Source organism: Globicephala melas, chromosome 10 (genome assembly GCF_963455315.2).
Source record: "Globicephala melas chromosome 10, mGloMel1.2, whole genome shotgun sequence".
Lineage (NCBI taxonomy): Eukaryota > Metazoa > Chordata > Mammalia > Artiodactyla > Delphinidae > Globicephala > Globicephala melas.
The window spans coordinates 96,208,360-96,234,331 of NC_083323.1; the positions used below are offsets into that span (position 1 = coordinate 96,208,360).

Genomic DNA, 25,972 nt, shown 5'->3' on the forward strand with positions numbered 1-25,972 from the left:
AACCTCGGCCATTACCTTGAATCCTTCCCTTTGAATAGCCCATAGCCTAGGCGCTGGTCACTTCCTCCTGGAGAGTCTGCATCTTTAATCCCTTCCCCACCCCTTCCCATCCCCCTCTGTCCTATCGCTCTTGCATTTCTTGCCACCTACCTCCTACCTTGTTTCCCTCCATTTCCTCCAGGCTCCCCTTCCTCCATTTCATCAACCGACATTGCCGCCAGGGCCATCTTCCCGAGGAGCATCGCTGATCACGTTACTACTCCACTCAAAACTCTTCAATCGTCCCGCATTGCCTGTAGGGTAAAGTCTAGACTTTTTAGCTTTTTTAGGCCTCTTACAATCTGATTCCTTCTCAGCACAGCCCTCCTGTACAAACACACACATATGCACCAAAGGCAGGCGGTGGGGAACCGTTGTGCACAGCCCCCCTCCCAGCCTCCTCCTCCTGCCCCAGCTCAGGCCCTGCCCATGAGGCTTGGGCTCCTGCCTCAACCTTCCTTTCTGCCCACAGCTCTCTGGTACCCAGCCTTTATCATTGCACATGTAATACGTTATTACTTAAGTGGGACCTGCATCTGTTTGGAACAGAAGTGGGGTGGGAGGCAAACATCACAGACATACCAGGGCACTACTTTATTGCCAGTGCTTTAGGAGAGGCAAGAAGGTAGACAAAGGAGGAAGTACGAAGGAGAAGGGGGCCAGGACCCTAGTAGTGCCAGAGCTGAGGGCCCTGCGCCACTCGGGTCTAGACAAAGGTGGTGGCTCTGGGGGTGGGGGAATCCTAGGGCCTGTGGCCTCAGTGGGAAGCCTGCTAGGCCTGCCAAGGGTGGAGAAGCTGTCAGGACCATGGAGAAGGGGAGGCCATGGGAGGAGATGGGGCAGTTCCCCACTCATGTCCCTGGTGTTGCCTCCCAAAGGCACTCTCCCCATACTCCCCACGCCCTCAAAGGGGAAAGCTGGGCAGGAAGGGCGGCTGCAGGGTAGAAGAGAAAATCTTAAAGAAATCGGGCAGGGGAGAGGGCAGCCGAGTGTCTTCGTGGCCTTTTACCCCCTGTCCTCCAGCCTCCTCAGTTCCAGATTTTGAGGAAGCTGTCCCAGGAACCAGTGGCCACAGCCATCCCATCAGCTGTGACCCCCAGGCAGCTGACCCTGTTGTCGTGGCCAGAGAGGATGCCTGAAGAAAAGGGAGAGGAGTTAGCCTGGCAGGGAGTGTGTGCACACAGGGCCCCTAGGTTAGCCAGGCGACACAGCTGACTAGAAGAGGAAAGAGGATTAGCCCTAAGGGGCGGGCCTTCTATTGAGGCCAATCTCTCTGTGCAGAACCTGGGGTGGGGGAGGGGAGGGGAGGGACCTGGGAGGGCTGGACATGTCAACGTGCCGGGAGAAAAGCAAGGGCACTAGAAAATGGGGAGGGCTTCCAAATGGAGATTTAGGCCCCGAGAGAAGTGACTTGCCCAAGGCCACTCAGAAAGTAAGCAGTGGAATTAAGACTTGGATCCTGACTCTCTGGCCCAGTGTTATCTTCACTGGGCACCTGGCCTCTCCCAAGAGAAGAAGCCACACTATCTGATTCAGCTTCAGACCAGGCCAGTCCTAGAGAAGCACCCAGGTTGGGGTCAGGGCCACCAGGTCACTCTCCATCCCCTGAATTCTGTCACTGCATAGTCCCTGAGATGGCCCTTCCCTTTGGTGGATGCCCCTGAAACCCAGCACTGACTGGACATTCAAGGCCCAAGGTCTGGGGGTGGCCAGGAGGAGCTCTTCCCGTGGGAAGCAGCCATGGCAGGCGCAGTGGAGAAGAGCCCATTAGAGCAACTTCGCTTTGAGAGAAGGTGGTCCTAGATTGGGAAGCAAGGGGGGCTGGCTTCTAGGGGTAGAGCTCAGTTACCGAATAATTAGGGAGCAGTGGTAAGAGGGTCCCCACAAGGGGAGCGAGGTGGCTGTGGTGGGCAGGCTCTTACCCACTCGCTCGCACTTCATGGAGTCCCAGACATTGCAATTGAAGTCGTCGTAGCCCGCAAAGAGCAGGCGGCCGCTGAGGGAGAAGGCCACGGATGTGATGCCACAGACGATGCTCTCGTGGGAGTAGGTGGTCAGCTCCTGGTCCGCCCGCAGGTCAAACAGGCGGCAGGAGGCGTCGTCCGAGCCCGTGCAGATGGCCTCTCCATTGGGGAAGAACTGCGGGTACAGGTGGCCAGGGGTCAGGACTCAGACCTGGGTAGCCCGCTGCCTTTCCTGCCCTTTCCCTGCTCCTGCCCTGGTGACTCCAGGCCCAGCTGTTTCCCTCAGCCTCCCCGGCCCCCGCCCCCGTCCCTTCCACCGCCAGCACGGTCGCTCTTCACCGCTGACGTTTGTCACATGCCAGCTGCAGCCGGGCTCCCTACCCCCTTCCCTGCTCCACAGTATTTCCACGTTGCAGGGGAGAGCATGGGGCTGAGGGAGGGTGGGCAGCGTGCCCAGGGTCACATGGTCAGAAGGGTGGAGGCTGTCCCAGACGCCAGCGACTACAGTCGGCTGGATCAGTGTGTAAGCACAGGGCCAAGTACAAATGCATATCCTGAATCTCATCATGAGGAAACGTCACATAACCCGATGGAGGGAAAGTCTACAGAAAACTGGCTTGTACTCTTCAAAAACGTCAATGTCACGAAAGACAGAGAAAGGGCGCAAACGGTTCCAGTTTAAAAGAAACATATGTATATGTATAACTGATTCACTTTGTTATAAAGCAAAAACTAACACACCATTGTAAAGCAATTATACCCCAATAAAGATGTTAAAAAAAAAAAAAGAAACTGAAAATCCAAGGCAAGGGAATGCGATACCTGTTCCTGGACAGAAAAAAAACATGGCTATTTTTCAGACAATTGGTGAGATTTGAATATAGACTATAGTACTGCGTCAATGTAAATTTCCTGATTTTAAGAATTAGACTGTGACTACGAAAGAGAACGGCCTTGATTTTAGGAAGTACACACTGAAGTATTTAATGGGTAAAGAGGCATGAGGTCTGCAACTTACTTTCAAAGAACCCAGGGAAAAAGCTAATGACAAAGCGTGTCTATACCTACATCTAGGTGTGTGTGTGTCTGTGTCCGTCTGTCCATCTATCCCTCCCTCACTCTACAGAGAGGGAATGATGAAGCAAATGTGGCAGAAAGGTAACAGTGAATATGGGTGAAGGGTAGATGGGAGCTCTTCTTGTTACTCTTGCAACTTTTCTGTGAGGGAAAATTATTTCAAAGTGGAAAGTTGAAATGGGCAGGGGCTTCCCTGGCGGCGCAGTAGATCAGAATCCGCCTGCCAATGCGGGGGACACGGGTTCGAGCCCTGGTCCGGGAGGATCCCACACGCCGCGGAGCAACTAAGCCCGTGCGCCACAGCTACTGCGCCTGCGCTCTACAGCCCGCGAGCCACAACTAGAGGAAAGCCTGCACGCAGCAATGAAGACCCAACGCAGCCAAAAATTAATAAATTAAAAAAAAAGGAAAGGGTCAGGGGGCTGCAGGAGGGGATGAAGGCTGTGTGTGTTGGAAGTGGAGAGGTGTTCCCGGGAGTCAGAGAACAGAGGGGGCGGGGGTGAGGGGACTGCTCACGCAGATAGCATTGATGTCCGACTCGTGGCCCGTGAACGTCTGCCGGCAGGTCCCCTCCCGCACGTCCCAGAGCTTGGCGCTGGCATCACAGGCCCCCGAAATGAAGAGTTTGAAGTCAGGGGACACGGCCAGGCTCATGCAGTCCCCCGTGTGTCCCACAAACACAGTCTTCTGCTGCCCGGTCTCGATGTCCCACAGAGCACTGCGGGGTGGGGGGAGGGGAGGGGAGGGGGTCACAGAGAAAGGCCAGCACAGAGGTGCCTCCCAAGCCCCAGCACCCACAGCGCTCGGTCCTCACCACGTGGTGTCCCCGGAGCTGGTCACAATGTTGTTGTCGTCCAGGAAGCGGCAGCAGGAGAGATAACCTGGGGGTAGTTAGGACAGTGCCCTGGCTGCCGGCCGCCCCCCGCAGGGCCGGGGCTTCCTGGGACCCTCAGTCTCTCACTCACTCACCTGTGTGAGCAGAGAGCTCCCGGCTGACCTTGACATTGCCCTCCCGGGATTTGAGGCTGTAGATGGAGCACATGTTGTCCAGCCCCCCACATGCCACGAAGTTCCCCGACGGGGCGTAGGCACAGGTCATGACCCAGGAGGAGCGCAGCGGGATGGCGTGCACCTGCGGGGGGCGGGGCAGCGGGGGCCTGCGCTGAGCTCCCAGGTGGAGAGCAGAGAAGGGGAGCAGGAGGCCCCCAGGAAGGAGGGCGGCAGAGGGGCCGGGAGACAGGGCTGATACCTTGTTGGTGGTGTAGGTGTCCCACACAATCAGCTTCCCGTCTTGCGAGGCACTTACCAGCAGCCTGGGGAGAGAACGCTCGTGCCACCCAACTCTCCTTCCTGTGTCCCCCTAACACCCACCCCCGGCCGCCCACGCCTCTTAAGCCTCACTTGGAGTCGGTGGCCCAGTGCATGGCATAGATCTTGGCCAGGTGTCCCCTTAGCGTCCGCCGCGTCCGCATCTGCACTCGTCCCACGACCTCTAGGCCAGACACCAGCTGCAGGAAAGGGAGCATTAAAAATCAGGGTGAGGACTTCCCTGGCAGTCCAGTGGTTAAGACTCCATTCTCCCAATACAGGGGGTACGAGTTCGATCCGTGGTGGTTGGGGAACTGAGATCCCGCAAAAAAAAAAAAAAAAAAGAAATCAGGGGGTGAGCAGGGCGCATGCCCACGTGTCAGTGTCACAGCCACTGATCTGTACAAGTTTCTGTTACGTGCCAGGCTCAGGGTCAGGGCCCCAGTCTCAGAGTTATCAGGCCCTGCCCGGCAGCGGCTTAGACTGATGCGGGAGACAGACACAGTCATGTTGCTAAGGGTTTAACCACCACCTCTCCTGCGTGGGCTGGGGGAGGAGGGGGAGGGGGAGGGGGATTTCCATCGTACAAATAATACCACCTTGACCAGTCCAAGCTGCCGATGTGAGACCACCACACACAGACTTGGGAAGAGATGCACACATCTGGCTGAACCCAGCTGCTAGGAGCCTGCCCTCGCCCACCACTGCTGCACGGCCAGCTCTCACTGGGTACCCAGAGCAGCTGCACGGCCCTGAAACTCCTTTGACCTTCTAGACTTAGGCTGGGGCTCCAGGGTCAAAAGACTTGACTTGCCATTTACTTGCTTTGTTATCTCAGGCCAGTTACTTAACCTCTCTGAGCCTGTTTTCCTCTGAGCCTGTAGAATGAGGTTTATAGCACCTACCTTATGGGGTTGTCATGAAAATGAAATGAAATTATGTATTTAAGCAACTTAGCCCAGTGCCTGGCTCATGTTCAGTAAATGTTTACTCTTATTATTAACATTTAATCCAATCTAAGATGCCACCAACTCTACGAAGGAAAAAATCTGCGAATTATAATTGTAAGGCATCGATTGTTGGATGCATCTCAATTTCTGAGACGTCAAAATGTGAAAAAATGCATCTTAGAACTGACGACTTCAGTATTAGACAGCTAGTACCTAGAGTCGCGAAGGGCTTCTGATTGACGAAGCCCTACCCCTCTTCATCCTTGCCACCCCGCGAGGCGGGGTAATCACGTTTTATGGACGAGGACAGGACAGAGTCTGCCTCCTTAGTCTCCGACTCGGTGCCTGGCCCAGAGCAGACCGACCTCGCAAAATGTTTGTTGAATGAATGAATTCATGTCATTCCTCACTCCAAGGACACGCTGTACTAGAGCTTGGGCACCAGGCTGTGGCTGGCCAGGGGCTCCCCTCCCCACTCCTCCCCTCCGGCCCTGTCAGGCGGACAGGAGCTCTCACCTCTGCCAGAGTAGTGTCAGCACAGGCCTTCCTGGCATCCTGGGGGGAAGCAGACATCAGGGGACGGTAAGGGCAGGGTGTCGGGGGGGGGTGCGTGGGCGTCTGATGCGGGTGGGTTTGGGGCTCTAGGGTTTGGGGGCGCCTCTCAAATATGAGATCCAAATTCAGGAGGTCTCTGGCGACTTCCAGGTCAGGGGTCTCTCGGGCGTCACTCAAGGGTGAATCCAGCCCTCTTCCCCCGCAGGCCCCACTCCCGCACGGCCCGGTTCCTTGTTTTCTGGGGTTCCCTGGTGGGAGGGTTCTGGGGTTACTGCAATCTGCTTCTTGAGCTGCTCTGCTTCCTGCCGCAGCTGCTCCATCTCCCCCATGGCGGGCAGCGGGAGGGGTGGCTCGGGCTCCTGCCAGGAACACAGGGTGGGTGTAGGTGGATCCCCATGTCTCTGTCCCTCACACCTCACACCGGACCCCTCACGAAGGCTGGAGCCCAGTCCCCAGACAGGGAACTGACTGGGTGGTCTGCACCACTTTCCCCGCCCGCCCCTCCCAGTGTGGAGTCCTGTGCAGCCGGCCCGGCGCTGGCCCAGCCCTGCCTGCAGCCCCCAGCCCCAGAGGGCACAGCCAGCCCAGCTCCCTCTTACTTGGGCTCTGACTGGACCTCTTTAGGCTTCCAGCTCCGGTTCCCAGGCGTCTCCTCGCTCCCTCAGCTGCGACGCCCGCCCGTCACCTGCCCCGGCTCTGCTGCCAGGGGAGCTGGCCTGGCCTGGCCCCGACTGGGGGCGGGGGGCGGGGGGGCACTGACAGGGAAGGGTAGGGCCAACGACGTCAGGCAAATGAAGTCAGCTGGCCGGGGTGGGGGGAGAGGACAGGGCGGGAGGCGTGTGGCTTCCGAGAGGCTTGGGCCCAGCCCAGGTTGGGGGGTGGGAGGGTGGCAGCAGGAGCGCGGGACTCCACGGAGAAGCAGCCCCCGTGACGAGCCCCGGAGGGAGGAAGGGGTGCGGGTGCTTCCCCGGCCAGTCTCCAGGCAGAGAGCAGAGCATCAGGCCCCATGGGATTAGAGCAAAGCTGTGAGGATTAAGGGCTGGGTTTGGGAGGGGTGCAAAGGAGCAGCACGACCACAGCTCCGGGGGGCCCCCAGGCCCTGGCCCCCACCAGTGGCGATGATCTTGGCAGTCAGGGCCTGGCTAGGAACCAGTCCAGGAGCCAGAGAATGAGGGTGAGAGACGGCCCACTGTCAATACCCAAAACTGTGCGCCTTAGCTCCGGTGGGGCGCGCGGAGAGGGCTCCGGCGAGCACGGGGAGGGTGCGGGCCGGGGCTGAGATTACAAGGGACTGATCTGGATAATCCTTCTTCTGGACAAGCCCCAGCCAGCTGCCCCCAGGGTCTGATCCTGGGGTAGAGGGGGAAGGTCCGGGGGCTCCAGAGAGGAGGATGGACAGGCCTGGCCCAGCTCTGGGTGGAGAAAAGAATGGCAAGTGGAGGGCAGCCCCGTCCCCTGCTCCCATCCGGGGCTGGGCCCACTGCTGGCCCCCAGGACTCACAGGGTCCTGCTGGGGCTGAGAAGGCAAGAACCAGAGGGATGAGGCTGCCCGGAGTCCCAGGCAAAATGCTCAGAGAGGGAAGACAGGGCTTAGAGTAGGAGGCCCAAGGAGCAGCTGTCAGGGTTAGGGTTCATCTGCACGAGGGGAGCAGGTGGCCGAGATTTCCCTGACAAATCACAGGCTGGAGAGGCCTTGCCTCTGGGAGGCCCACGATACCTGGCCTCCCTGGCTGGTCACAGCCTCTCCACCCTCCAGCGCCAGGGAAGCTGCCGCGACACACTTGACTGGGCCCCGGCTCAGGGATCTTCAGGCTCTTTATTGACGGGCGGGGAGCGGGCAGTGGGGTGACCCTCCCTCTCGTTCTCCTCATTTAAAGCAGTCGGGCCCTACCCCCTGCCGTTTCTCTCCACGGCGGCAGCATCGCGTCTTCTGTCTGTCCTAGGGCTGCAGGTCCGTCAGCTGGGCCCAGGCTAGTCTGTGCAGTGTCCTCTGAGTCCAGGGCTGCATGGCCCTTGTGATCCCCAGGCTGGCGGGCGCGCAGGGATGGAGAGCTCGCTGTTCTGCTCCTGTCACATGGGGACTTCTCGGGGGTCTTGGCATCAAGGCAGACCCCCCACAAGTCAAGAGGCCACATCCCCAAGGAGCTGGCTCAGCCCCTCACAGCTCCTCTCGGACGCGAGGCGGCTTCCCAGCCTTGTCCTGGACCCGCTGAAGCCTGTGGCTGGGGGGTTCTGGGGCGGGGTCTCTGCTGGGTATTCCTTCTCCCTCCTCCTTCTCTGGCTCCTGCAGTAGCTCTTTGGCTTCTGTCCACTCCTGGGCGGCGTGGAGAGGAGGGTCTGGCCTGATCTCCTGCATCCACCCTGCCCCAAGGCCCCTCCCTGGCTCAGCTCAGCCCCTGCGCCTTACCCGTCAGCCTGCCCGCCCCTCACACGGCTACTCCCGCTCGCTCCTCACCTGCTCCCCGTGCTCAGGGGCCCACGTGTGCCACAGCGCCAGGCTGCAGCGCCGCCCTCGCGTCACGGCCCACACGCCGTGGGGATTCTCCACGCCGGAGCTGAAGGCCACGAGGCGTCCGCAGCGAGGACGGACCTGCGCCTGGCGGGCCATGGCGGATGCAGCTCCAGGGAGGGGCCCTCGGAAAACCTGGCCCTGAGTCCCTGGAGTAGGACGGGGGTAGGGGGCCCAGAGAAGGCAGCTCTCTTGCCCACCACTTCCCCTCCATAATTCAGGGGCTGTCTGGGGGCAAGTGGGAAAGGAGCCTCCACTTGGGGAGCCCAAGTGCCAGATTGAGGCTAGAGGAGTTGGAGCCAAAGGGAGAAGGGACCTCCATCCGCCCCAGTGCCCTCACTTTTCCTGGCCAACTCTTTGTACCAGGTGCGAAGCCACCTGAAGGCACGAGCGCAGCACCAGACTCCGGGTTCTGGGCATAAGGATCTTGAGGACACTTTTCCACCCCAAAGAGAGCTTGGGTTACCGGTGGTGAGCAGAGAAGGAAGTAATTGGACAAGGCAGAGCAATACACAATGAAGAAGCACTGCTCCGCCCTTCCACCGATCCTAGCCCCCAACTTGTACCTGGAATAGGGGCTTGGGGTCCTGTGCTTCACCCGCCCTCCTTTAGGAGGGCCTGGAGGGGCCCCTTGGAGGTCTCCTGGGAGGGGCTCGGAGAGCCCCTGAACACACAAGTGGTGGGAGGCGCTGGGGAGGCCAGGGAAGGAGAGGGCTAAGGCGGCCCCAGCCACTTCCCTGCATTTGCCTCTGGGAACCTTCTGTTTTGAGTCCTGAGCCCACAGCTGGGCTCCCTGTCCCCCGCCCCAGCCCCCATTTACCGTGACGGTGAGGGCGTTGGGCTCTGTGAAGAACAGGTGCCCACCCTGGAAGTCATCATTGAGGTAGAGGAGTCCGCTGGGGAGGGAGGAAGACAGGAGGTGGTGAGACCCCCGCCCAGGCCCCCCTGCCTGACCCCTGGAGGGCCGCCCACCTGTAGTCTCGGTAGGTGTAGGCTGGGGGCTCCCGCCAGCACTCCCCGGTGTCAGGGTCCAGGACGCAGTTGTCTGCATGCACCGGGTGGCTCAGGTCCATGCGCTGTGCCTGCTCTCCTGGGAAGCGAAGGGGCCTGGTGGGCGCCCCGCTGCCCGGTGCCCGCCCACCGACACCCACCCTGCAGCTCCGGGGTCACAGCCGGGCCCGGCCTGGGCAGGGGAGTCAGTCCTCGTGCAGTGAAGACTGGGACGCACGTGGCTGGGGCTGCGGAAGGTGTGCGGTGCACCGGCCCCGAGGGGCCCCGAGGCTGGGGCGGAGCGGCAGGGTCCCTGGCGGTTACCTTCTATGGCACTACGGCACACCAGGTGGGTGAAGGAGAGGTGCAGGGGCCGGTCCGGGGAGAAGTAGGCCTGTGTCAGGCTCCGCACGCGCTCGCTCACCTCCAGAAGCAGCTGGGCGCCCTGACTGCCCACAACCCCAGCCCGGGCCAGCTGCCAGCAGAGAAGGAAGGGCCAGGAAGGGGGAGGCACTGGAAGGGTGGCCCCTGCCCCCGCCCCACTTCCACTGCCCTCCACCCACGGTTTGGGGGCGCCCATCCGCCCAACTGCTCCATGACGGCAACGCGGGCCCCTCGGTCTGGAAGTCCCTCCTCAACCCTGGGCCGAGGACTCGGCTACTCTCGGTCCCGGAAGAACCCTCCACAGGAGATGCCCGGCCCTCTTCTCCAGTTCTGGCATCAGGCCAGGGCCTGGGGGCCTCCTCTCACCTGGGCGGCCTTGAGCACCGTGAGCCCCTCGAAGCGTTCGTGGGGAGTGTGTGGGGAGCGGCGGCCCTGATAGCCAGACCTGGCTCCAGACTCAGCCGCGTCCTAAGCAGGGAGGGGGTTGGCTGGGGGAGTCACCCTCCCCGGCCCCGGGCTATCGCCCACCTCACTGCCCACAGGGCCACATGGCCTTCCCTCCAACCCTCCCAACTCCCTGGAAGAGGCTAGAAGCTCCCGGAGTTCTCTGAGCTGCTGCCCTTTCCCAGAGAACGACTATCTCCGCGTCTGTGTTGTCACTCCTGGTAAAGATCTGGAACCCCACTCACGGAAGGGACTGTGCACAGAACTCTGGAGAGCTTCCTACAGTGGGGAAGGGGCCCTGCGAGGTAAGGACACCTGGGGAAGGGGGCAGAAGGGGCTTGATCACTCATCCCGATGAGCCGAGAATAGGGGAGTTGCTCTGGAAAAGGACGCTGGCAGGAGGTTCGACAGTCGGGACAGGTCCTGGCTGACTCGAGGTAGGGACGTGGCAACAGCAAAGGTGTCTCTCTTCCATCCCTTCTCACCTTACATGCTCTTGGAGAACTTGAGTACCCTTGATGCTAAGTCCCAGTTACCCAACTGCCTACATGACTCTTATCAACTGGGGGTCTCCTAGTATCTGAGTGTTCCTTTCCTGATACCTACTGTCTGCTTTTTCTTTCTTTTTTCTATTCTGTCTGCTTTTTGAAACTCAAGGTACCACTATCTAATTACCCCGTATTTAAGCCTCATCTCTGAGAGGTTTATATAGAGGCTACCTGGCCACTCAAGCCATCTAACACTCTATTCTTTTATTCATTCATTCATTCAGTAGGCACTGAGCACCTACTACGTGCCAGGCACTGTTCTAGGCACTGCGGACTCAGCTGTGAACATGAAAAGCTCCAGCAGGGTTTATATTTTGAGATAATAAACAAACAAACCAGATCAATTCAGGTGGTGTTAAGTGTTACATGGAAAATTAAAGCAGGGTTACAACCCCGAGAGTGCCCCGGCAGGGATCAGGGGACAGCTAGGTGATGAGGTGACACCTACATTGAAACCAAATGATATGAAGGAATAGCTGAGAGAAAAAATGTTCCAGGCAGCAGAAATAGCAAATGCAAAGGTCCTGGGGCCAGAATGAGTTTCGTGTAATCAAGGAACAGAAAGGTCTGATACTTGGGAGTTATCCTTGACTCCATTCTTTCTTCATCTTCCACATAGAATTAGTCCTCAAATTCTTTCTCTTTGATTTTCTAAATATTTCTCATCTGTCCCCATCTTCATTCCCTTGAAATGAGAACCTAACCTAGGGCGGCGGCCCTCTTGCAATCATCCCAGAGGCTCCCGCTCACTTCCCTCTCCCGCTGCATTCTCCACACTGCCACTAGAGGGAGCTCCCAGTCCTACAGGATGACGGCTCCAGACCCTGCCCTTGGCGGTTCTGCAGGAAGACAAAAGTCCACCCCTCCTTAAATCCTTCAGTAAGCCGTCCACAAATAAAGTCCAAACTCCTTGGTAGGGTACAGAGGCCCTTCCCCATCTCTCCTGGGCCTCCACCCCTACACCGCCTCTGGATAACATACGGCCTGATGTTAATAGCGATAGATCATGCTATTTCCACATTCTTCCAAGAGCTTCACCATGTACTAACTCATTGAATCCTCAGCCACCACAGCAACCCTACAACATAACCGCTGCATTTAGCCCCGTTTCATAGAGAGGAAACTAGGCTCACAGGTGTTAAAATACATTGCCCAAGGTCACACAGGTAATCCCTCCTGGGACTGGCCCATGTTCTTAACTCCTGTGCTCCACTGCAGTTCCCAGAACCCCCTTGTTCTTCTCCCTTGCAGCCTGACTTTCCTTCCCTCTCTGTTTGGTTAACTCATCCTTAAGACTGAGCTCAAATGCCAGCCCCTCCGGCAAGCCTTCCGTGACTTTGCATCTCGGCACGGGATCCTAGCTCCCTGACCAGGGATCGAACTCATGCCCCCTGCAGTGGAAGTTTGGAGTCTTAACCACTGGACGGCCAGGGAAGTCCGTGGAGGAGTACCCTGTACAGACTTCTTTCATCAAACTCACCACCCACTCTGATTATGTCTCCATGCCTGATTCCTTCTCTATACACTGAGCTCCCAAACGCACGGTCTGTGTTCATCTACCTCTCCCTGGAACCTAGGCATTTCCAGTATACAGCAGGGTCTCAAAGAGCGTGTGTCGAAGAAACGCTGGCCCAGAGTGAGACTGAAGCTTCATAAAACGGCAGACTCGACCTGGTGAATACAGACCATCTCACCCAATCCAGGAGGGGATGCGATGATGGAGAAACAGCCTGCATGTCTGCCGAGCCAATAACTGAGCTCTCGGCCAACCAAGGAACCTTCACCTGCGCACTCACCCTTTCTGATGCATTTATGCTTTGTATTTTGTTCTTCCTATCAGTTTCTCGCAAAATCCTTCTGTAAAATGACCAGCCCATGTCAGCTAAGTTAAGAGGAAAAGCAACTTGTCCCCAGCGGGGAGGCAGTGGCAAGCACAGTCCCCGCTGGAGAGTCAGGGAGGGCAGGACAGGGGGCAGGCCAAGAGCAAGCGGGCAGACAGCTGTGCCAGAGGGTCCCCAAGTAGCGGCAGTGCCCCCCCCACAGGTCTTCTCACCTTGGCCAGCTGCAGGAGCACCCCGCACTCGGCTGGGGTGAGCAGCCCGTCTAGCACCGCTCGCTCCGACCCATTCAGCTGCCTTGCGTCCTGGGTCAGGGTTACCCCCTCCAGGAGGAGGACATCTGCCGGGGAGGGACAGGAACGGGGCTGAGGGTCCCCTGAGAGCAGGCCCAGCGGTAGCTGGCAGCCCCCAGCCCCTCCAGGCTCCTGTCTCCTGCTGTCCCAGGAACTTACCCTTCCAGTGAGTCAAGGGCTTCGGCTGTGGAGGCTCACGGTCCCACGGCGTCTTCTCCCGATCCTCTCTCAGGGGTGAGAGACACGCTCAGCGGACGCACAGGCCAGCCCAGACCCATCTTCCCCAGGACCCATCCCCCCACTTCCAGCTCAGGCCACGCCCCTCCCACCACAAGGCACCTCCTACCTGAGTTTTTCTCTAAGGCCCTCAGGGATGAAAGCTGCTGGGGTCCAGGGATCCTGGGACAGTCAGGAAAAGCGCCATCACCCATCCAGTCCACCCCTGAATCCCTGACGGTAGACCCTGAGCTACCACATTAAGGTCCTCCTGCTTCCAGAGGGGAAGGTGGAGATGGAGAAAGCCCTGGACTCACTGTCGGGAGCCCCGGGCACTGGGCCAAACTCTACAATAAGGATGATAATAATAACAACAACAACAACTTACGTAGCACCATTTGCCAGGCGCTATTCTAAGAGCTTTATATGTGGATGTGGAATTTATCATTTAAAGTTCACAACAGTCTGATCAAACAGGTCGCAGTAATGTGCCCATTTTGCAGTTGAGAGGACTCTGAGACACAGAGACGTAAAGCAACATGCCCAAGACCACACAGCTGATAAGGGACAGAGTTGGGATTTAACCAACGGTTTCCAAACAGGGAGATTTGCCCGTTAGGGGACGTTGCAATGTCTGCAAACAGTTTTGATGGTCATGACTCAGGGAGTGCTAGCGACACCTACTGGGCAGAGGCCGGCCTACAGGGAAGGTGGCCTATACAGCCCCCTTCTCCCAGTTAGGAAGTATCTGGTCCAAAATGGCAATAGTGGCAAAAAGGTTGAGGAAGCCTGCCTTATGCTGTAGCACTAGCGAGAATAACCTCTGCCCTTTAGTCCCCTCCACAACTACAACAAAGAGTAAGGAAAGCAGCCGCAACAGAGCTTTCGGTACTTCGGAGCAAGCGACGTGGCTTCAACAGGGCTATGAGATAAGTGGGATGTTCCCATTTTACAGGTAAGGAAATCGAGGCCGAGGCAAGTGAAGGTCCAGAGCTTGCTCGTGGCAGAGAGACCAACATTTAGGCCTGCATGACCCCAAAGCCGCCCGCCTCTGTCCCTGCGACGCTGGGACACAGAGTCCTCTCCAACCCTCGAAGGGTTATGGAGAAATGGGAAACGCTGTTGGGAACGGATGTGGCACACCCACATAGGGCATTACTGCTGTCCCCCTCCTGGGGGCGGGTGGGGAGCAGTGGGGTCACTCACGGGATCCTTGAAGCTGGCCCCCAGGTGCTCCATGGCATAGTAGAGCTGTCTCTTCTCCCCCAGGGATCGAAGGACGAAGCGCTGGATGTCCTGGAGAAGGGGGACAGCAGGGGACAGGGAAGTTAAGGCTGGAGGAGAGCAGGGGAGCCCGCAGGCTCCCTAACCTTGGCTGTGCCCCTCGGCTCAACCCCCCTCCTTCAGCAGCTTCAGGGTGTCGGGGCTCAGACTGGGGGTAGTGTGTGTGTGTGTTGTGCCCAGGTGGGGGCAGGCAGGGGTGAGGTTAATGGAAGAGGGCTGGGCTGGCGCTTGGACTCAGAAGTAGAGCCTGCAGTGGGGGGCAGGGAGTGGAGACCGAGCAGATGCTGGACTTGGGGTCGCCTTTGGCCAGAATGGGGGGCGGGATCCAGGTGACTTCTCCAGTATATCTGTTTGATTTCGGGCTACCTCTCTTGGCCCGAGGCCAGGTCTCGGCTCTCCTAGCTGGGCCTGGTACTGGTCCAGAGCCTTCCTGGCAGCCTCATCCTCCGGGTAGAAGAGGAGAACGCTCAGCACATTTTCCACAGCCTGGGACAGATTCCCTACTGGAGACAGAGAACAGCGTGGGGCAGGACCCAGAGACCGGGCACCGCTGTGACCCCTGGGCAGAGGCAAGAAGCCAGGGGGACAGAGGCAGAGCCGGAGAAGGTGGCCTCCCAGGGCCCCATCCCACCCAGCGGACAGGCTCTTCCACTGCTTCTTTCCAAAGCTTACTGGAACATACCTGAGCTGTGTGGGCAGAGTTCAGAGGGGAGGAAGAGAGGAGAGAATAAAGGAAGGTGAGAAACAGCAAGGACAGAAGGAGTCCTGCGACCCATCTCCGAGCTTTCCACCATGGCACCAAAGGAGAGCAAGCGTCCTCCTGAGGTGGTGGTCCCCATGGAGCCCTGACCAACTACAGATGCAGAGACAGACGGAGGGAGGGAGGGATGGGGCTCAGGATACCATCAGAGACAAACCTTCACTCTCCCCGTTTCCAACCTCAGCCACCCCCAGGGCTCACCCTTGCCCCACTGACCCTGAGCATGGGCCTCGTGCAGCCGCCTCAGCTGGCTGGGAAGGAAGTCTGGGACAGGGAAGCTGCGACCAGGACGTGTGGCCGTGTCCCCCACACAGCGCTGCCGGCACCGCAGGACCCCTATCCAGTGCCCTGCGGGGGACACACGTGCGCCGCTCAGCTTGCGTCGCACCTCCCTGGGCACCGTGAGGCCCCGCGCAGTGCGTCAGCTCCTCACCTGCGATGGCCTCGTACAGGCCTCCAGGGCTCCCGGTCCCCTCTGCCCAGCTCCTCACCTGCGATGGCCTCGTACAGGCCTCCTGAGCTCCCGGTCCCCTCCGCCTCCTCTTCCGCCTTCTGCTGCTCCTCAGGCCCCTCGCAGCCGGCCCGGCAGCTCTCCACCTGGGCCAGGCTCTCCTGCAGGGCCTCCTCCAGCCAGGGCAGTGCCAATGCTGCTTCCTGGTGCCCCAGCAGCTCCAGGCCGGTGTCATAGGCTGCCTGCTGGGGAGGGGAGTGGTCAGTCACCTGAAATCCTGGGGCAAGGGTTGCCAGACTAGATCGGGAGGGGGAAAGAAGGGGAGGGGTGTGGGTCTCACTTGGGGCCTGGACTCCAGGTCCCAGTTCACCTTGGGGAATACAGGGTGGGCCTCGGAATCCAAATGTTAGAACGTGGGACTTTGTGAATCTCGGGAAGAAAACTAAGTCCCAGAGAGGGACTTCCCATCAGGGTCACAGAGGACGGTACCCAGACTTCCTGATGCCCAGCGGACAATGCACAGTCCGGCGAGGCCTGTGTATCCAGCCAGTCAAAGACTGGGGGCGGGACAGGGGTCGTGCTGAGGGTCTCACCCAGTATGGGGGCGTCTCCAGGTCCCGGAAGCTCTGGGGCCGAACCCCGGACATCCGTCTGTACTTAGCCATGTCCTCTCGCATCTGAAGGTGCGTCGGGTTGGCCACAAAGAAGGTGTGCGCTGCGGCTGCTGCCAGGTCCAACTTCTTCAGCTGAGAAGTGGGGAAGATGAGGGAGTCAGCCCTGGGGTAGGGGTGTCAGACTCTGCCTCCTCCCCAGCCTCCGCACCCCAGACACACCTGGCACTGCCCCAGAGCCTTCTGGAAGACCGGTAGGTGAGAACTGCCCACCACCCAACCTCCAGACCCCCAGTATGTTGGGGCTCTCAGGAGTCTGGTAGCTACGGAAGCGGAAGCGGGGTCTGAAGACTGGAATGGGTGGGGTATGGGCAGAGGGACCTCGCTGGAGAGACGAAGTGGAAGTGATGGAGTGGGTGGGGTATGGGCAGAGGGACCTCGCTGGAGAGACGAAGTGGAAGTGATGGCTAAGTGCGGTGCGGAAGTAGAGGTGACCCGAGCGACCAGCAAAAGCCGCTGGGCTCTAGGACCCTGAGCTGAGGTGTGTGTGACCAGCGCCCCCCTTCCCCGGCCACGTAGGCATTATTAGGCAACAAGGACCGCACCAGTATCGCGCAGCGTCCATTGCCCCTGCCCCGGGACACCGGGCCCCTCAGCCCTGGCCCGCTCCTCCTCTTTCTTTCCCGAAGCTCCCTCCTGCCCCAAGCGAAGGCTCACACTCACCCCCTTTCCCGCCCCCATGCTCTCTCTCCAGCGGCGGATCTCAACCCTAATCCTCCCCCTTCATTCCTGGGAAGAGGCGGCTGTCACTCCACGTAGGTCTCAGTAAGACTTTCTAAAACTCCAGGCCCCTGCCCTCCATCTCCGACCTACTTCCACCCCGCCGCATGACACCCATTCCAACTTCGCTCCCACTCTCCCAAGGCTGTCCCTCGGCGGCCTCGATGGGTGTTTGTCGCGGTTTGATAGGACGGACTCCAAAGACGAGGTCCTATCCACACAGCCCCACCCGGGTCCGGGCGCTGGCCCGCCGCCCCTCCCGGGAGCTGGAGGAGGACAGCGGCGGGGCCGGGGAGGACCCCCGGGGTCCGGGCCGCCGCGCACCTGGTAGTAGGCCCTCTGCAGGTAGTTGTAGGGCTCCCGGCGGCGGAAGGCGTCCTGCAGCGCGCTCCCCACTCGGAGCCGCGCCGCGCCCCCCGGACCCAGCCTCCGCGCCCCGCACTGGGTCAGGCACTCGGCGCGCCGGAGCGCGGCACGGAGGAGCAGCGGCTCCCAGGCACCCCGCGCCGCTCCCGGCCCGGAGTCGGGCCCCGGGGAGGCGGGGAGCGCGGCCCCTGGCTCGGCCGCGCAGCGCGCCCCGCAGTCCAGCCGCGCGCGGCCCAGCGCCGCCCGGCTCCGCAGCGCCTCCCGCAGCAGAGCCACCGCCGGCGCCCAGGCCCCCGCCGCGTAGGCGCGTAGCCCGTCGGCGTAGAGCAAGTCGGGGGCCTGGGGGGGCGCCCCCGCGGACAGCGGGGCCAGGCCGGGGGGCTCGGGGGACCCCGGGGGAGGCAGCAGCAGCAAGAGCGGCAGCCACTGGAGGAGCCGGAACATCGTGCGAGAGCCGCCGGCCGGCTGCAGGAGGGAACTGCGGGAGCCGCGAGGAAGAGGGAGGAAACGGGGAAGGAAGAGGGAGGGGAAAGGAAGGCGAGATAGAGAGGAGGGAGGAGAGGAAGAGAGGAGGAATGAGCGGTGCCGACGGGAGCTGATGGGGCCGAGCCCCAGCCCTGGGAGAGGCCGGGGTGAGAGCCAGCCGGGAGTCAGAGGACGCCTGGCAGAAGGTGGAGAACGCGGGCTTTAGTACCAGCGGGGTGGTGTGGACCAAGAAACAGACCGCGGGGAGAGCAGGGCAGACGGCCGGCAGTGGAGCAGGCCTGGTGCTCTGAAGACAGCCTGAGGAGCCTCGTAGGACCCCGGACTCCAGACGCCGAGGCCCAGCGGGTGGGAAGAGCTACTGCGGCTGCGTTCTCCTCCACTCTTGGGGTCCAGGAAAAGGAGCGTGGATGCCTCCCACAAACCCGCACACACGCGCTTTTGGACAAAGAACTTTCAAATGCAGCAGGGAGGGGGGTAAACCCCAGGTCTGTGACACCAGGTCTGCTCAAATCCTTTCCTGCCCAGAAAGTCCGCACATACAGATTTGGGAAAAGGAGGAGCGCTGAGGCATGGGAGATAGAGACATCCTCTAAAACCACCTCCACAGATCTCAACGAAGACCCTTCAGACCCCAAACCAGCTAACTCAAGTGTCTCCCTATGTCCTCCCCCCTCCACACCGCCCTCCCGCCCAGCCCAGCCCAGCCCAGCCCGAGGTGCTCTCAGAAGGCCGTCTCTGTGAATGTCTGCATGTTTGTCTTTCTCCGTGTATATTTCTGTGCCTCTGTCCAGTGTGCCTGCTTCAGTTTGTCTTCTATGAGCCATTCCAGCCCCCGAGCCTCTGGCCATCCCCTTTGCCACCACAGCACATTGGACACACAGGTTTCCATGGTGACACTTCAGACTTTAATACATTTTGCTAGGGATGATGGAAGGTGAGTCAGGCATCTGGTCACTTGGATGGGAGACAGCAGGGGTTCCATCTCCCCAGAGTCTGGAGGCAGCTGCCTCAGGGTCAGGGACAGAACGAGGCATTACGCACCCAGGCCCCCCCACCCCCGAGTCCAGCAGGCCCACCTGGGCTCACAGGGTCAGCTGGGAGAAGATGGGGTTACCTGGGTCCCAAGATCCTCCCCAAGCTCTTGCACTCCCCTCACCTCCTGTCAGGGAGCAGCGTCGCCCTGCACTTAGCCCCAAAGGAAGTCCAACGACTCTGCTATCAGGGGACCCAAGGGAGAGTCGGCGGGGTGAGACTCCCAGCGGCCTGGGCCGGCGAGGAGAGGGCCCCGGCGAGGCCGTCGGAGAAGGCAGAGGTGTCTCGTCAATGAAGGTGGTGATCTCCTCTCGGAAGAAGCCTGGACCCCGTGGGGGTCCCCCACCTGACCCCAGAACCCCGCCCTCCAGGAATTGGCGAAGGCTGGCCAGCCCCCCGCCTTCAGCCTCCTCCTCCTCCTCCTCCAGCCTTTGTCTCGGTCCCAGGTACTCAGGAGGGCCCCCTAGGGCCCGGCTCTGGGCTGGGAGGACCCGGATGTCATCAGAGGATGACCACTTGTGCAGGAAAGAGCCAGGTGCCCGAGGAGTAGAGAAGATGTTGATCTCATCGTGGGACAGACGGCGGGACAGAGGGACCTGGGGAGAGGAGCAAGTAGACCCAGGGGTGCTGCCGGGACAAAGGGGGTAGAGGCAGGAACCAAAGTGGGGACTCTGCAAGATGGTTCCACCCCTTACACTTCTGCAAAACATCCTCTGATGGGCAAACCTGGTTCTGAGCGGTCTGAAGGGGAGCCTCCCTTGCCATGCCTTCCTTTCACCTACTCCTCATGTGCCCTGCAGGCTGGGGCTAGGGAATCGGGGGTCGGGCGGATAACAGAGACTGGAGAAAAGTAGTGAGGGGATACCCAGAATAGGAGGTGTACTGCCTAGTCCCATACCTGTAAGTAGTGGACCCTCTCAAGAGGGGGAAAGAGCGTGTGCCTTCCAGGCAGCAGCTTCACTTGGGTAGGGTCCCTACCCCCTGGTCCTGTGGCCCCATTGGCATCAAAGCGAACTTTGCACACTCGGCCATCTGCATAATCATCGCAGCCCCCATCTAGGAGAAAAAAGGGGCAGAGTGGTTACAGGCAGGGAACACCCACTTCCCCACCCCCTTTAAAAGCTCCCACCCCCTTATAAGCTCCCCAGAGAATCCTGTTTCCATTAGTCTGTAAGCTGCAAGAGGAAAACAAGAGCGGCCAACGTCTGTTCCATTCGGTGCGGAATCCCTAGTGATTCATACATATAGACACACTTATCTGAAACAGTTACCCCTGGCCCCCCAATCCCACGCCAGGAGCTGTCCCTGTAGCTGGGGAGTCTCTCTCAGGAAGCTTAGCTTTCCCTTGGTTCCACAGCCTTCCTTTATGGTTGTGTTAGTTCTCTGGACTGTTTCTTAGGCTCGGCGGAGGCAGAGCTGGCTAGTGTGGCCTTCGAGGGGGAACAGACACCGAGAGGAGGAAGCAGTGGGTGTGCATCGGGGTGATGATTGGGGAGAGGGGAGCCACGAGTCAACCCAGGGGCGCTGCAGGTTCTGTCCAGCAGGGGGCACTCCAGGGCAGCCCGGCCCCACAAGAAAAAGGGCTGGTAGAAAAGGGCAGGAAAGGGAGCTGACGCCTAGGAAAGCGAAAGCCCAGCCCCTCCTCTGACCGTCGTCGCCATCCTCCTCGGACATGATAGCCACGCACTGCTCCCACACCGTGCGCACGTCGGCGCGGTAGCGCTCGCAGGACCAGATGAAGGAAGGCAGCAGCAGCGTCTGTGCCATGGAGCACCACAGCACGGCCAGCACCATCCAGGGGGGAGCCGAGTCCGACTTCAGGGAGAAGAAGCTCACCACCTGGCAGGAGGATGGAGAGTGGCCCCGGGTCAGGGCCCAGAGCCGAGGGGGCCCACTCGACCCCAGATCCGACATCCTAGTGCAGCCGAGGGCGGGGCAAGAAGTCAGGAGCGGATGGTCCGGATCACGTAGGATCGGGACAGAGGCAAAGCTGGCGGTGAAGAAGGCTGAACAGAGGGGAAGGGATTGCCTCAGAGGAAGATCAGGACAGAGTACTGGAGAGAAAGCCCAGGGGTGCAGAGGGAGAGGAGCAGACGCCGTACAGTAAACTTGAAGACAGACTGAAATTCAGAAAGAGGGACTAGATGGGGATGCAGAAAGCTGGGGGCGGGGGGGGGGTGGTGAGCTCTCTGGGGTTGCCACCCAGGGGTGCTCAAGACCCTGTTGTATCCAGAGGGAGCTCGGGAGTGGAGTGTGGAGCTTAGTAGCTGGGTGATGGGTCTTGGGGGCTGAATAGTGGAGCTGCAGGATAGATGATGGAGCCAGAGGACAGGGAGTGGGACGGAAGGATGGATGGAGTTGACTACTGGTCACTGGCGAACAGGCTACGGAGCTGGGCTAGTGGGAACTAGGAGATGGATGATAGAGATGGGGGTTCACAAGTGGGGCTGGGTAGAGGACAGGAAGAAGGATGATGGAGTTAGAGGTCAGGTGATCATGCTGGGGTCTGGGTATTGGAGAGAGCAGGTGGGGGGGAGTCCCAATCTCACCAAGATGGGCACCCCTGTGAGTGAGTCATAGAGAAAGACGATGGCGCTGACCAAGTTGGTGACCTGCAGGGATGTCTTGGCCGACTCGGACCCATCCAGCGAGGACCTCCGCTTCCCTCGGGCATCCTCCACCACAATGGCCGGCACCTCAAAGGCTGGCCGGGTGCCCAACCCCCCTGGCCCACCCCCCTTGGCCCCGCCCCCAGCCCCCGCTCTCCGGGCCTGTTGAGCCCTCCGGGGCCGGGCCCACAGCGTCTGGTAGAAGGTGATGGCCACACAGACCAGCCCCATGACGATGCCCCCAAGTAGCAAGAGGCTGAAGCAGACGCCAAAGCCGAGGCCAATCTTGGAGACGATGAACTGGCAGCCGCGGGCGTAGTAGCGCTCGCCGTTGTTGTGCCAGCCGATGGAGGGCAGCGTGGAGAGGATGAAGCTGACCATCCAGATGCCCACGACGGCGTGCAGCGCCTGCTTCTTGGCGTTGCTGAGGCGGTAGTTGACGGGCCAGCGCACCATCCACATGCGGTGGTAGGAGAGCGAGGCGACGGTGAAGCAGGTGGCCAGGGCCAGCGTGTAGTAGGTGGACACAAAGACCTTGCAGATGCTTTCGTTCCAGTCATAGTCGGAGGAGGCCTGGCGCCGGAGCTGCACCACAGCGAAGGTGGTGAGGGGCACGGCCGCCATGAGGATGTGCGTGCCTGCCAGGAAGCAGAGCAGCAGCTCCAGCGGCTTGTGCTTCTGCTGCTTGGCCGAGATGCTGAGGATGATCCAGGCGTTGGCCAGCAGTGCCAGGAGCCCGCAGGCCAGCCAGGACAACGCGTTTGAGCGGAGGGAGGCCTCCTCTGCCCCCGCCCCACCCCGAGCCATCCTTCGTCGGTCCCCCCACCCCCTTGAACTCTTGGGGGTGGGGGCTAGGTCTCACCCAGGAGCCCCACTCACACGCACCCCCATGATGCCCACAGTCCTTGCCCTGGAGTGAGGCAGGCCGCCCCTAGGCCTACCCTAGTGCTCAGCATTGCACGGCTGACCCAGCTAAGGTCAGGTGTGGAGGGCAGGGGAGGAGACGGAGGGTCAGCAGAGGTGGTCCTCCGCCTCCATGCTGGGTGGGACCCTTCCAGAAGTATCCCTGTAGTTGCTGGGGGAGGCAAGCTGACCGCTTTCCCAACTAGGAGGCTGGCTGGGAAGCCCTGGTCCCCATGTCAGGACTTCCAGCTGTCTTCTGCCTCTGGTGCTAGGCCAGTCAGGGGTCCTCCGGATGCCTCAAGGGGCATGGGGGCGGGGCTCAGCCGCCTGGACACCCTGCAAGGGAGAGATGAGGTGTGGAAGGGGCGGAGCAAAGGTGGGGTCTAGGCTGGTCTCCAGCTGGTACCCAAGGCTCCCTTCTCTTGAAATGATAGAAATGACTGGTTACTAGGGGTCATGGGGTCACCCAGAACATTCTCCTGCCTTAAAGCAGACGGTCACTCTAACACCCCACACGGATGAGAGCCCTGCTTTCCAGACCTCCAGGAGAGAAGGTATTCTGACCTCCTGTCTCCCATCCTTCGTCAGCCATTTTTCCTGCTTCTGGCCCTCCCGGGTCCCTCTTTCTGTCCCCTGCTCAGCACTCCTCAACCGCTGTCTTCACATCCTGAATCTCTCCTCAGCGCTACCATGGCAGAGGTAAGACTCACTGGAAACTGGGATATGGTATTACAGTCATTCCCCAACCTTCCAGGCTCCTGGGTCCAGGGGTCCAGGTGCTCAGTTCCATCTCCCCAAGCCTGCATCACCCGCCCACTCACCGGGTATCTGGGAAGATGGGAGAAAGGAGGCTGGGACCGAGGCGGGGGTGGGGTGGGGTGGGGTGGGGGGTGGCAGGGAACCCGAAGACAGGGGAACCACTGACATCAGAAGCATCCAGAAAAGGAAAGAGGGGGAAACTAGGGGGAAGGAGGAGAGTTTGAACAGAAGAGAAGGAGAGAGGGGGCAAAGTGATAGTATTTGAAAATAGAAGGAAAAGCCAAGAGACCCCTGGAGAGGAGGCTTTGGGGGGAGGTGAGGGGGGGATGGAGGGAGGGAGCAGGGAATAGGGAGGCTGAGAAGAAAAGCCCAGTGTTCAATAAGGTTCAGACTCCCTCCACCTCATAGACCCCCACTCTTTCCTCCCCTGTCCTGAGCCTCAGTTTCCCTCTGATGGGAAGGAGGATGTTCTGAATTTGGTGACTCTGAGCTTCATCGAGCCCTGGGGAGGGGGTTCAGAGGAACTCGGGTGAAAGCCTGAAGAGAGTGGAGGCAGGAAGGATGGGCATAATGGCTTTGGGGTAAGCGAGGTAAAAATGGGGCACATCAGTGGTAGGGTCTGTTTCCTGTAGCAGACCCTTAGACCCTTGCCCTCCCCAAGAGGTTCTAGTCCATCCCCCACCTTTGTCTTCCCTCGGAGCCCAGTACACCCTAGTTGCCATGGCAATGGCCAGCTAGAGGGAGATGGAGGGAATCGGTCAGGAGCGCCCCCCATCTCCCCTCCAGCCTTGGACCCCTTCCCATCCACACCCACCCAGGCCCAGAGGGTGGGCTCGGGAAGAAAGAGCTGGGGACTCGGAGAGGGAGGGAGGCAGGAAGGATGTGAAGGGCAGAGAGAGGAGGTGAAGGACGGAGAGAGATCAGAGGAAGGTGGGAGGGGGTCCGGGGGACTCCAGGGCGGAAAGGGGTCCCTCGCCCTTCGGGGTAAACGGGTAAAAGGTCAGGCGGCTCCTCCCTCCTGCGGGCCACCCACCGCGGTCTCCAGGGCAGAAACAGCAGGTGGCTGGGGAGGAGGGGCCGGCCCGAGGGGGAGAGGAGGCGGCAGGGGGAGAGGGGAGGGGACCACGGGGGACAGGGCCGGGGTCGCCTTACCTCGGGCTGCGCCCAGCACTGCCATGGAGACAGCACTCCCGACGCGGCTCTCCCCGGCTCCCGCCGCCTGCCGGCTCCAGCTCGCCGCCCTCCTCCCTCCTCCCTCCTCCCTCCGGGCCTCCCTCCTCCCGCCCGTCCCAGCCTCTCCGTTCGGCCCCCTACGTCCCCCCGAGCCCCTCTCTCCCGGGGTCCTGCCGCCGCAGCCCCGGGTCGGGACGGAGGCGAGCCTTGAGGGGCGGGGGCGAGCGCGGGGCGGGGGACCGGACGGTGGGGACTTGGAGGGGGAGGGGCGAAGAAGGCGCCAGGAGGGAGGGAGCGAGGAGGACGGCGGGGAACCGGCTTCATTGGAGAACTGGATCGTGTCCTGCCCCCACCCCACCCGGTTTTCAACACGAACTCAAGCTCGATGAGGCAGCTGGTGTTGCTCGGGGAGTTGGACACGTGTGTCACTGTGTGTATCTGTAAGGGCTGTGCCCGGGCGTAGCTCACGCGGGCATGTGCTGGAGGCTGCCGAGTGAGGGGCGCTGGTGAGGACGCTGGGGCTGCTTGCGGGATGCGGGGTACACAGGCTGAAAGAAAGCACCCCACCAATACACACCGCTTCCCCCTCCTGGAGCACAAATTCACACTTGTGTGGGCGACACACACAATTCTCCCGCACACATCACAGTTTTTCACGTGCAGGGCACACACAGCCCCTGCAGTCTCTCCCCTTCAGTGTATCACACACCCGCACACTCAGGGCCCTCTGGGGTGGGGAGGTGGGTAATCAGCCTCCAGAGGATTTTTCCCTCCCCAGGGAAACTTCGTCTCCTTCCTGGGGCAAGCCTGGCAACCTCTCCTCTGGGTCTGACCCCACAGATCAGAAGATTCCAGGTCCCCAGAAAAGAGCCATTTCTCTCTCTCTCTCTCTCTCTCTCTCTCTCACACACACACACACACACACACACACAAATGAAGAAGAGCATCTTCCTTAAAGTCAGTCTCTTGGATTTTTCTGTCAGCTCAGGGAGGCAGGGGTGGGGAGTGGGCAGGAATACAAAGCAAGCCATGGGGAGCCTTGGAGACAACCGGGTGTTCTTCCTGGAAGAGGCGGCAAGCTGGAGGGAAAGGAAAAGGGGGAAAGGGTAGGGACTGCGGGACATGGTGAGAAAGGGAAGGGAGGAGAGAGAGGCAGAGGAGGCTGGGGATCCTGAGAGAAATGGATCAAGAAGAGGAGGAAGGGGTTTCCCTGGTGGTGCAGTGGTTGAGAGTCCGCCTGCCGATGCAGGGGACACGGATTCGTGCCCCGGTCCGGGAAGATCCCACATGCCGCGGAGCGGCTGGGCCCATGAGCCATGGCCGCTGAGCCTGCGCATCCGGAGCCTGTGCTCCACAACGGGAGAGGCCACAACAGTGAGAGGCCCGTGTACCGCAAAAAAAAAAAAAAAAAAAAAAAAAAAAAGAAGAGGAGGAAGAAGAAAACTTGTAAACCCAATTTTCTTGTCTCCTGAATCATTTGGGGGAGGGATGAAGGGGGGTATGGGGCAGGGAGACTGAGGCCCAGTGGGTATCTCTGAGGCCCAGAGGTACCCTCAGAGGGTTCACTGTCTGGCCAGCTCCCCACCCTGTCCCCCTGGCAAAGCTCACCTTCTAGAAGGTTCTGATAGGGTGCGTGGCGGGTC

General features: G+C 60.2%; 3 protein-coding genes and 1 long non-coding RNA gene across 12 annotated transcripts in view; 1 reads left to right on the top strand and 3 right to left on the bottom strand.

Annotated features, from left to right (window-relative positions):
- Positions 1-609: 609 nt before the first annotated feature.
- Positions 610-6,632, bottom strand: GNB3 (G protein subunit beta 3). The gene is made up of 10 exons (XM_030834576.2): positions 6,493-6,632; positions 6,166-6,252; positions 5,855-5,893; positions 4,482-4,588; positions 4,330-4,393; positions 4,050-4,212; positions 3,895-3,961; positions 3,597-3,798; positions 1,962-2,178; positions 610-1,174 (listed from the first exon to the last, which is right to left on the bottom strand). Exons 2-10 carry the CDS (start codon positions 6,220-6,222, stop codon positions 1,068-1,070), a joined length of 1,023 nt encoding a protein of 340 aa, XP_030690436.1. The 5' UTR covers positions 6,223-6,252; positions 6,493-6,632; the 3' UTR covers positions 610-1,067.
- A 1,412-nt stretch (positions 6,633-8,044) lies between these two features.
- On the bottom strand, positions 8,045-18,072 carry P3H3 (prolyl 3-hydroxylase 3). Of its 6 annotated transcripts, none has more exons than XM_030834572.2 (15): positions 17,326-18,020; positions 16,204-16,356; positions 15,651-15,852; positions 15,376-15,507; positions 14,766-14,902; positions 14,322-14,411; positions 13,246-13,298; positions 13,059-13,126; positions 12,822-12,946; positions 10,143-10,244; positions 9,717-9,867; positions 9,375-9,492; positions 9,223-9,298; positions 8,349-8,489; positions 8,045-8,207 (listed from the first exon to the last, which is right to left on the bottom strand). In XM_030834572.2, the coding sequence occupies exons 1-15, from the start codon at positions 17,809-17,811 to the stop codon at positions 8,052-8,054; spliced, it is 2,190 nt and encodes a 729-aa protein (XP_030690432.1). In that variant the 5' UTR covers positions 17,812-18,020; the 3' UTR covers positions 8,045-8,051. The 6 variants fall into 6 exon arrangements, 5 of the variants coding, with proteins under 5 accessions (XP_030690432.1, XP_069902545.1, XP_069902544.1 ...); XR_011377763.1 differs by having other exon boundaries at positions 8,071-8,207; positions 8,349-8,551; positions 15,651-15,855; positions 17,326-18,030; XM_070046444.1 differs by lacking the exon at positions 8,045-8,207 and having other exon boundaries at positions 8,411-9,298; positions 14,766-14,899; positions 15,651-15,855; positions 17,326-18,072.
- Positions 18,073-18,735: 663 nt separating this feature from the next.
- Positions 18,736-22,574, bottom strand: GPR162 (G protein-coupled receptor 162). 2 transcript variants are annotated; one of them, XM_030834575.2, is made up of 5 exons: positions 22,436-22,574; positions 21,435-22,132; positions 20,535-20,724; positions 19,784-19,941; positions 18,736-19,481 (listed from the first exon to the last, which is right to left on the bottom strand). In XM_030834575.2, the coding sequence occupies exons 2-5, from the start codon at positions 22,116-22,118 to the stop codon at positions 18,936-18,938; spliced, it is 1,578 nt and encodes a 525-aa protein (XP_030690435.2). In that variant the 5' UTR covers positions 22,119-22,132; positions 22,436-22,574; the 3' UTR covers positions 18,736-18,935. The 2 variants fall into 2 exon arrangements, with proteins under 2 accessions (XP_030690435.2, XP_030690433.2); XM_030834573.3 differs by lacking the exon at positions 22,436-22,574 and having other exon boundaries at positions 21,435-22,301.
- LOC132597967 (uncharacterized) overlaps positions 21,079-25,972 on the top strand; it is a 32,416-nt gene continuing 27,522 nt past the window's right edge. For all 3 annotated transcript variants that reach the window (XR_009565495.1, XR_009565497.1, XR_009565496.1), the window contains exon 1: positions 21,079-23,096. This is a non-coding gene — a long non-coding RNA (uncharacterized lncRNA). The remainder of the gene's footprint in view (positions 23,097-25,972) is intronic.

Bases quoted from the DNA above. Each gene is read 5' to 3' on its own strand.
- GNB3 (XM_030834576.2), bottom strand. From the start codon at position 6,222: ATGGGGGAGATGGAGCAGCTGCGGCAGGAAGCAGAGCAGCTCAAGAAG. The intron at 4,213-4,329 runs GTATCAGCCCTG...CGCCCCCCGCAG, and splicing joins ACACCTACACCACCAACAAG to GTGCACGCCATCCCGCTGCG. The intron at 1,175-1,961 runs GTAAGAGCCTGC...CCTTTTCTTCAG, and splicing joins CATGAAGTGCGAGCGAGTGG to GCATCCTCTCTGGCCACGAC.
- P3H3 (XM_070046443.1), bottom strand. From the start codon at position 17,811: ATGTTCCGGCTCCTCCAGTGGCTGCCGCTCTTGCTGCTGCTGCCTCCC. The intron at 15,508-15,650 runs GTGAGGAGCTGG...TGTCCCCCGCAG, and splicing joins CCTGTACGAGGCCATCGCAG to GGCACTGGATAGGGGTCCTG. The intron at 14,903-15,375 runs GTCAGTGGGGCA...CTCTGTCTCCAG, and splicing joins GCACGAGGCCCATGCTCAGG to TAGGGAATCTGTCCCAGGCT.
- GPR162 (XM_030834573.3), bottom strand. From the start codon at position 22,301: ATGGCTCGGGGTGGGGCGGGGGCAGAGGAGGCCTCCCTCCGCTCAAAC. The intron at 19,942-20,534 runs GTCAGAGGAGGG...TTTTTCTCCTAG, and splicing joins CGAGGAGGATGGCGACGACG to ATGGGGGCTGCGATGATTAT. The intron at 19,482-19,783 runs GTATGGGACTAG...TCCTCTCCCCAG, and splicing joins AGAGGGTCCACTACTTACAG to GTCCCTCTGTCCCGCCGTCT.